Here is a 10,369-nt window from a genome sequence, read left to right on the forward strand (position 1 = left end):
ATATATCTATGAGATGCTATACCTGGTGAAATAGATTGTATAATTATACACTATTGATCTATACAAATAATTATCCACTAAATATACATACACATGTATGCATTATTATGTGAGATCAATAGTGCATAATCATTCGATTTATTTCATCGAGTGTCGCATAAATGAAACCTAGGGTATAAGTGGGGTTTCGAATTTTTGGGGTAGAGAGAGCATCAAAACTCGAAATTTCAAGTTGGATAAAATTGGCGCATTGACTTAAGAGCCCTGATTGGGATTTGGGATGTCAACATTTGATTCCATCCATCATCTTATGCAAAATACCCACTCTCAAATTTGTACTTTAAATAAAAAACATTTGGCATCATATAAAATATCATCAACAATAAATAGAAATAATATTAAGTTTACATCTCTCGGTTTGCAGACAATTATACGAAATTGTAGGTTTACCCAATGCACATATACAGTTGGCTGTGAATTCCTATATTATAAATAAAAAATAAAAATAAATCAAGTTTCTTAAACATATATGTATACAAAGAAAAATAGCAAAAATATGAAACATCGAGTTTTTCCGCAAGTAAAAATATATACGTTTTTTTTTAAATGCTTAAATTAGTAAAGTTTGGTTAATTTTTTTGCAAAAAAAGTTACTTAAGCTAATTTATTTTGATCGTCGTAAATTATCAAAAAATATTTTAATTAACTAAACTTACTTATATATCATCTGAACGGTTTAAACTATGCTTTGCACGGGTCATATTACTCTAACTTAAATAAATCAAACTAATATCAACTCCCTACCGATTAACAATAGTGTATATTTAGTACTTTCACATAAAATTCTGGCTCCACCACTGATATTAAAACACATGCTCGATATTTTTTTTAATGAATGCATGCATATTCAGTATTTCATCCACACTACTTTTGGCAATGTATTTATTTATTTTGTTGCAAAAAACCCATTATTTTTTGCATATGTCTGAGAATTTTAGACATGTTTCACTTGATAATCATATTACCTGAAATTTCTACACTTAGTATACTCTATTAACTAAAATTATTAAAGGATCTATAAACAGACTGCTTTCTATTTCTTTTTGCAATTATTTACCAAAACGTTAATAATTTATAATCACATTTCCAAATTATACATAAATAAAGGAATAATTTACACTCACATTTCCAAATTATATACAAATAGAGGAATTATTACCCAAAAAAAAGTCAAAACTTTCATGTTGGGATACAAGGAGTTGTCACTATAGTCCTACAAATGGCATTTTGCCAACTATCTCTATATGCTATCTTATTAAGTGCATTATTGATATACATATTTCTATTAAGAAATTTGGTGTTTTAATAATAAATTATGAATATACTTGAAAGGTGTTTTCGCCGTAATTAGACCTTAGTTCAGGATATTATTTTTTTGTTAATGTACCCTTTTTTTTGTTAAAAAAACATGCAATCATATAAGTGTATTGGGTGGAAGTCAGAAAATATACTAAAATTATAAACAGTACTGAACAAGTCATATGCGATGAGATCGATCTAAAAAGTGTTGACACAATTCTGAATCGATCAAATAAATAGTTTTTAAATGAATAAAAAGAGTATAGTATATATCTTTGCTTTCAATATGGCCTAAGATATGAATAGAAAGAGTTGTAAAATAAATAAATAAATAGAAAGAATATAATTTTTTGCTCTCAAACTTATGGCTTAAGATTATGACGTGTATCTGAATATATTAGGTTTCTTTGTTCATTAAATTCCCCAATACATTTGATAAAAGAATCAAATTCCCATTAAATTGGAATATAAATCGAAATAAAGTAGGGAACATAAGTGCCAAAAAAAATACTTACAATGTTCTCATTTGCAATTAGAGCCTATACTAATAATAATAATAATAATAATAATAATAATAATAATAATAATAATAATAATAATAATAATAATAATAATAATAATAATAATAATAATAATAATAATAATAATAATAATAATAATAATAATAATAATAATAATAATAATAATAATAATAATAATAATAATAATAATAATAATAATAATAATAATAATAATAATAATAATAATAATAATAATAATAATAATAATAATAATAATAATAATAATAATAATAATAATAATAATAATAATAATAATAATAATAATAATAATAATAATAATAATAATAATAATAATAATATAATAATAATAAAAATATAATATTATAATCTATTTTCTCGAATCTACTTTTTAAAATTTCAACAATACAATATGATAGATATAGCCTCATGTTCCCCACTCAAAACCATTTAAAGTGACTCGTGTTATTAATTAATGATGCCTAATATAGGCATATAAACTAATACTTAATTAATTTATAAACTAAATAATTAATAAGTTTTGTTGTCGATTACTTAATATTATGCTAAATGAAATCTATATTAATTTAAAAAGGTATAACTGTATATCGAATGCTCTTATAGAATTAAAAAAGAAAAAAGAAAAGAACACGACCAAAGTAGGTTTCATTATTGTCTTAACTCACTCCACTCAAAATAACGAGTCTTTTCAAGCCGTAATAAATAACCTATGTTTTCAAACGTCACGACATCAACATAATACTCCGTCCGTTTTAAAATAAGTGTCTTTTAAAGTTAATGTACACTAATGAAGAGATTTTATTAAATACTCCCTCCTTCCCTTAATATTTGTCACTTTTGCCATTTTTTCATATTTCAAATTATTTGTCATTTTACTATTCCAATGAATAATTAATTGCATTTTTTCAATTTTGCCCTTTCTTACTCATAATTAATTGAAATATAATTATTTAAAAATCAATTAATGGCATGGACATTTTAGTGATTTACTATAATTTTTGTTACTATCTATGCATATTTATTGAGTTTCTTAATATGTGTGCAACTAACAAAAGTGACAACTATTGAGGGAAGGAGGGAGTACTATTGATTTCAGCGGTAAAAAGAATCGTAGTTGACAAAATTACCATATTTGCGATTTATATCTTCTTTATTAGTACCTCATTACTGGTAGGGTAAAGTTGAAAAAAACAAATTATCCTAAAGTACAATTTTAAAAAGTGACACTTAATACGAAAATAAAATTTTATGCTAAAGTGACACTTAAAATGAAATAGAGGGAGTATTATCTAATATTATTATCTATATAGTTTGGTGAATATCGAAAATTTCTTATATATATTAATATGACGATTATACATACATAATTAATAATATTTTAGTAATGCGTACTTATTTTGAAGGGTCTTGTTTGGATAATTACAATCACACTTCAACTACGAATTTTCTTACGCATTCACCCTCGTTGTGTCAAATTCAACATAATCTTCTAAATTTCATGGAATCTTCTATAATTTGTACTTGTTTTGTGCAAAAATGCAGTTTATGATGCACCACAATATGATATTAACAAGCCAAGAGACACATCTTATGATTATCTTGTTTCAAGTTGTGAAGCTCGAATGAGGTAAAACGGCTACAAATTGGATAATATTCCACATAATTTAGAAGATTCCACTAAATTTGATACCGTAAAGTTGAACGTGTAAAAAGATTCGTAATTAAGATGATGATTGTAAACTTGTAATTACCCAAACACGAGTAGTTTTTTCGTAATCTCATCTTAACTTAGGGGTGGCTGTAATTTACCATATTTTCAAATTCGATAAAGAACTTATTTTAAAATGGAAAAGGAAAATTGCACTAAGTTGGCCGGCTTGACTTGAAGTTTGAGATAATAATTACAAATATAATTAGATGAGAAAACATTGATTTGTAATTAATATATTAATTAAAGTTTTGAATAATAATGGAACCAGGAAATTTCAGACCACTCTGCACTCTGACTGGTTGGGTGGTGGCCTAACATCTCACCGTCACAGCCGTTTAATTCCCAGTTTGTGACTGTTAATTCCACTCTCATTATTCATCAAAATTAATTTATTATTCTTATAATTTATTGGAGATATTAATACTAAATAATACATTTCACCGACATTTGAAATATTTAATTAAGATGGTCATTCAGTGTAGGTTTCAAATGTAATTTGTCTTCATCTGAGAAAATGTACTGAAGATATTAATATTAAATAATACATTTTACTAAAACCTGAATTTTTTTGTTGAGGTGGTATACTTATAAGTAATTGTTGGCAGCTAGTGGTACTCCATTATTAATTTAAAATGAGGAAACTAATTTCCAAAGTAATTAATTAACATTCAAATATAGCCTTTATTTTGAAACGTTCCAAGAAAATGTAAAATATTAAATTTCCCTAAGCTTACAAGAAACAAGTTGAATGGGACAATTTAGAGCCCGTTTGGCTAAGCTTATTTAAAACATCTTATAAGCTCCTACATCTGATAAGATGTTTTGGGAGCTGATAAGCTCTTAGATCTTATTTTAAAAATTATTTTTTAAGGTGTTTGGATATGTAGCTTATAAGTTACTTTTTGTTTCTATAGGTTGTTCATGTGTTTGGAAATAAAAGGTCTGTTTATTGCTATAATGACAAAAAAGTACATGACGCCAGTATAATTGTTAAACTTATTTGACTCAAATACTTTTGTTCATAAAATATTATTATAATATTTACAAATTATTTTTTCAAATAATAATAATAATATAAAATTATATAATAATATAGAATAAAAGTTGTAAAAGAAATATAATTTTTTTTTATAGATGAAAGAAATATAATTTATTATGGAGATAATAAGAATATTCGTGTATTTTCATATACATATAAAATATAAATAGAGAATATTTTTTTACAATTATTATGATAATAACAATAATTATATTTAACTAATTATTAATATTGATTACAATAATACGTTGTTTTGATAAAATATAAATATTATTAGTATTCATGTAATATAATAAAGTATTTGAGGGTAATTTTGTATTTTAAGTGTTTTAGTAAAGAAGCAAATAAGATCTTAAAGAAAAAATGTGGGGTAGGAATATTTTTTTAAAAACATCTTATAAGCTCCCTAACAGCTTATTTTTTGAAAAAATAAGATCTTTTACAATTTTTTACCAAACACCTTTTAATAACTTATAAGCTCCTAAACATCTTATAAGATGTTTTTAGGAGCTTATAAGCTTAGCCAAACAGGCTGTTAATCAAATCCAACAACTTATAAGTTATAATATTCATTACTCAGTTCTTGGATAGTTCTCAGTTCTCACTAGGCATGCGCCTGATAAATATTATATATAGATGTCAGTCTTTATTCAAAGGTGATTTCATTTATATCTCACATATATATATTAGAGAATTAATCATATTAATTAATCAAACATTATTATTATTAACAGTAACACATGAGGAAGGTCAGAACTCTATTGTACTACCAAGTACTTGCTAAGAAGCTGACTTTTAAAACTGATTCAAAGATTCTCTCTTAGATTAATTTCTTTTTCCTTTCATATTTGCCCCTTATTACTCATAAAATTTAGGGAAAATTACGGCCAACCCCCCTAAGGTAATGTCAAACTACGAAACTCCCCCTCATGTTTGGGTAATTACAACCACCCCTCAACTATGAATCTTCTTACACCTCTACCCTTTATGGTGTCAGATTCAGCATAATCTTTTAGATTTCGTGGAATATTCTTTAGTTTGTACTCGGTTTGTGCAAAAATGCAGTTTCTGATTCACCACAATCTAATATTTACAAGCCAAGAGACACATTTTATGACCATCTTAGTTCAAAAGTATGGAGCTTGAATGGGGTAGAACAGGTAACAACTTGAGAATATTCCACATAATCTAGAAGATTCCACTAAATTTGACACTGTAAGGATAGACGTTTAAGAAGATTCATAGTTAAGGGATGGTTGTAATCACCTAAACTTGAGGGGTTTTTTTTCTTCATAATTTGACCATACCTCAGGGTGTTGGCTGTAATTTACCCTAAATTTTATCAAACATTATTATTTTTTATTTTTTATTTTGATTGAAATTTATCAAATATTAGTTATAACAACTAGAAATAGTAAGAGAACTAGTAATTGAAAGGGAAATTAAATCCTCTTTTCTTGCAATCAATACACATTTATCAACCTTTTTAACACATGTGCAAAACCTTAAACAACAGTTCTTCTGTAATAACATTGTAGATCCAGAACCACACTGCAATTGATTCAACAAGATATATTCAGAGAACTGGTAAAAAAAAAAAAAAAAAATCCATGAATCAACAAGTGTGCATGTATCATCAACACATTAGAGCATCTGATGTTTTCACCAGTTGTGAAAACAAAGAATATTCGAAGAATCTCTCGTCAAATCCAATCTGCATTGCGTTGCATATATATAATAATCAACCAGAGGGTTTCTTCAAAGTGCTCTAGCTACATTTTTGAACTCATTCAAGCACGAATGAAGTATTTTCTGACGTTTCTGGAGCGACTGCCTCTCGCTCTCGAGTACATCAACTGCACCCGGAGCAACGAACATGTCCATAAATCTCTCATCAGTAACAGCAAACAAATCCAATCCAAGTGCTACACTAAGCCGCTCTTGGCTGCACCACAAGTAAACGGAATGTAATAATCAGAAATTTAAATAGCACGATCATTTAACATAAATAAGCACGAACGAAAAAATATGTATATACCATGGTGTCAAAAATCCAGAATTTAAAGTAGACGCCACGCCCCTCTCGACAAGAACTTCACGTATTCGAGCAAAATGTTGTGCAGCAGACGAACATATCTCTGTGTAAGCCGAACCAGATCTCGAAGCAACATTCTCACCACCCCCAAATTGAAGGGCACCCCCATTCTGTGCCCTAAAATGATCCAAATTCCTGTTATTGCCAGCAATTCTCGAATGGCGTTTTCTTGCACCAACTTCGATACAGTTACCCAGTTCCTTCTTAACCGCATAGTTACCATCACATGGCTGATCTGGCGATGGGGTTTCAGGCACAGTCATCTGGCATTCTCGGAGAGCTTCTCTCGATTCAGCTACTTTTCCTGGAGTTATTTCATTTTTTTCAGGGGGGATGTTTTCTTGGTCACTAATGATTTCCTTGCGCGATATGCGGGCCCCATCGGATAGATCGAGACCGAATGATTGGTTTGTTCGAAAAATTGAGTTCACACTTGAACTAAAACTGCCTGATATCATGTCGCTCTCGTAGCAAACAAGAGAGTATGGGCTAGTAACGGAATCTAGGTGGTGTCGAACTACTTGTTTGCACTGTGTAGAAAGATCCTTTACGAAGCTGTAGTAAGAGTGCCTCAATGCAGCATGAAAAGCTACGAATCCATCCATGTCTCCAGATTGCTGACCATCTTCAATACAATCATAAGAAAATATAAAAGAATAAGTGAATATGCTAACATTTTAAATAATATTGGTATTTGTATAACCTTTTCAACTAGACGACCATCTGCGTATTTTGTCACCTTTATTTAACATTCAGGTATTATCCTAACTTTATTAAACCTGAGTGGATGAATGTGAAAGTTATGATAGTAGTAAAACTACGCCTTGTGGGTCGACCATGAGAAAAAGACTTGTTTTTTTTTTTTCTCTAGAAATTGTAAAGTGAAGGAAAACAATTTGGTGGTTTTAGAACTTACATCCAATGTGAAGATGGCGATTTCTCTCGATAGCAATATCAAATAGATTGCACAGAACAAAAGCAAGACGGTCACACGCTGTGTCAAGAAGAGGAGCAAGCCATGACCTAGCTGCAGCACGTGCAATCTCGGCAGCAGCCTCTGCGATTCCTCTGCTCCCACCTCTTCCAGCATGTGCAAGTAAGATATTGGCCACCTGTCAAATAATCGGGTAAAAAAGAACGAAACATCAGCCAAATTTCAAAATGAAAAAAAAAACAAGTTCACCTCGGTGAAAAAGTACCTTTTCCCTCGACACCACAGGGCACTCCACAGAGTATGTGGCACAGCGAAACTCGTGCACCACTCTCTCAAATGCAGCGCCCCCATAAAGACGGAGAGTTGCATTGGGAGGCTTTGTGTCTGTAGTAACACCCGGCCAACCACCTATACCGCTCTCCAGTTTTTCCTCTTCGGTTGTTTTACCCCATTGCTCAGGTGCTGGATCTGCTGCTCCATCAAGAAGTGTTTCCTTTTAGCAATTACAAGTATCATTATGTTAATCTTTCATATATATCCAAATAAACCATCATATAAAATGAAATATTTTCAATTAAAATATAGATATAAATATGCACCAGATGGTTGCAGAGAGAAGCAGCATGCAACATGGCTGATCTCCGAAGATAGGCAACGTCGGAAGTTGCCTGTATTTTGCTCTCCATTCGGGTCAAAAGAGATGTTATTTCGCCGCAGCGCTGTTCTAGTAAGGCCAATGTGGCAGGTGCAGCTTCTTTATACTTCTTCTGGAGCTCGGATTCTAAATAATCTCTGAGACAGCCAAAACCTATGTAGGATTTGTACTTTTCTTCATCATATCCACCTTTAACCCCGTCACGTAAATGGCGATTTACTTCTGTATCTACCTGGGCTATTTGCCTGCGGAACTCGTCGTTAGAAACTATGCTTCTTTCTTTTGGCAGTGCAACAAAAAACGGCCGAGTGTTCTCTCCAAGGTATCCACTCGCACTCAAATATCGATCCACTTCCCAACGGTCACCGAATTCCTGAAGATTATAAACTTCTAATTTATCACAGCTATTAAAGTCAGCAAATTTCTGTATTTTTCCCCAGAAATAATTAACACAAGTCGAGTAGTCTAATATGCTAAAATATAAGGCACACCAATCAGCTTACCTTAAGACGGTTGTCGAATTTGGAGACAACAATGATTGTTCGTCTGAAGGATGGATCAATTTCACGAACAGCGTCCAACCACAAAGACGAGCACCATTCAACACTACTTTGTTGAAGAAATAGAAGAATCCGATGTGGTGGACTAGCTAAGGACTTCACCATAGACAAAATTTCTTCCGGTGTACTCTCGGGTTCACCTTTCTTTGCCTGTTACATTTCAACATTTCAATTCATTTCCCAACCAAATTGCGAAAAGCAAACAACAAACTGAAGAATCTTTCACCGAGTCATAGTATTGTCCAAATTTCCCTGCATACCTTGAGAACAAAGCCCGGAGTATCTATGATGGTGAGATTAGGACAGTGTGCATACTCTGCTCTCATAACAATGGGCTTAGGCGAAACTGCAGTTCTGGTTTTCTTCAAAAGCGCTTCAGTACGAGATTTTATGGTATCCGCAATTACGGTAGACGATACAACGGCAGTGCCGTATTCTTCTGAATCCTCATCCTGTTCAATTAATCACATCAGAAATTCAGAATCCAGTGTATTAAAAAAACCGAAACCCAAAACCCGAAAACCAAATTAATGAAGACAAAAAGGCAATTGAGTATTACAGCAAGATTTCACTTTTCTCCACAATTCAACCTTTACAAATTATAAAACTGAGCTACATGTACGAAACCCCGATTTAGAAATTCACTATAAATTTCAAATAATACTCCATTGTAGTAACTATTTCAAATTACAATACTACTTAGTAACAGAAGAGATAAAATAGAGAACCTGAAAACGGCATTGGGGCTCGAGAGCATTGGAATCATGGACCATCTGAAGAATGAGCGGGCGTCGGGTGCCCATTTCGACTTCCCGCACATTGAATCGAAACCCTAGTAGGGCTTCGAGCAGTGAACTCTTCCCATCGGACTGGCCGCCAATTGCGACGATCTCCGGTATAGGTAGTTTCTCCCCAAATGCAACGGCGGCGGCCTGCAGGCGGTTGTAGGCCTCAAATCTCTTTTTGAATTCGGAAGCGGCCTTCTCGAGAGTGTCCATTGGTTGGTGGTGGCGGTGCTGTTTCCGAGAAGCTGATTTCTCGCCCGACGGAGTTTTAGTGGGGGTATTGAGGAAATCGGTGGTACTTCCACTGTTAACGCCGCTGCCGGTGGTCGCCATTGGAGAGAGAGAGAGAGAGAGGAGGTACAAATGGAAGATTCAAATTTGAATTTGTTAAGAGAGCCGTTGAGATATCTAATGGGCCTTCACTCGTAATGGGTCAAGCCCAATAAAATATACATGCAAATCACATTTATTATTATGATTTAGGGTTAATTCCATTTTCCCCTTGTACTTTGTCTTGATATCACTTTAACTCATTCTACTCTCGATTGCATCGATTTGCCCATGTACTTGAAAATTGTATCAATGTGGCCATCGATGTTAGTTGTCAGACATTTGACCTTAACACCGTTTGGTCTAAGCTCTGAAATTACAAAAACACCACCCCTCCCAGTTTAAATAATTATTAAAAAACA

General features: G+C 31.8%; 1 protein-coding gene across 1 annotated transcript; it reads right to left on the bottom strand.

Annotated features, from left to right (window-relative positions):
* Nucleotides 1-6,205: 6,205 nt before the first annotated feature.
* On the bottom strand, nucleotides 6,206-10,100 carry DRP5A (Dynamin related protein 5A). The gene is made up of 8 exons (XM_012992337.2): nucleotides 9,621-10,100; nucleotides 9,153-9,344; nucleotides 8,836-9,042; nucleotides 8,277-8,705; nucleotides 7,943-8,170; nucleotides 7,660-7,855; nucleotides 6,687-7,368; nucleotides 6,206-6,593 (listed from the first exon to the last, which is right to left on the bottom strand). The coding sequence occupies exons 1-8, from the start codon at nucleotides 10,008-10,010 to the stop codon at nucleotides 6,407-6,409; spliced, it is 2,511 nt and encodes an 836-aa protein (XP_012847791.2). The 5' UTR covers nucleotides 10,011-10,100; the 3' UTR covers nucleotides 6,206-6,406.
* Nucleotides 10,101-10,369: the final 269 nt, after the last annotated feature.

This window comes from Erythranthe guttata, chromosome 13 (genome assembly GCF_056151865.1).
Source record: "Erythranthe guttata isolate IM_541 chromosome 13, IM_541, whole genome shotgun sequence".
Classification (NCBI taxonomy): Eukaryota; Viridiplantae; Streptophyta; class Magnoliopsida; order Lamiales; family Phrymaceae; genus Erythranthe; species Erythranthe guttata.

Excerpts from the sequence above, each read along its gene's own strand:
- DRP5A (XM_012992337.2), bottom strand. The coding sequence starts at position 10,010 with ATGGCGACCACCGGCAGCGGCGTTAACAGTGGAAGTACCACCGATTTC. Across the intron at positions 8,706-8,835 it reads AATTCGACAACCGTCTTAAG|GAATTCGGTGACCGTTGGGA; the intron begins GTAAGCTGATTG and ends TATAATCTTCAG. Across the intron at positions 6,594-6,686 it reads TCTGGATTTTTGACACCATG|CCAAGAGCGGCTTAGTGTAG; the intron begins GTATATACATAT and ends CTTGTGGTGCAG.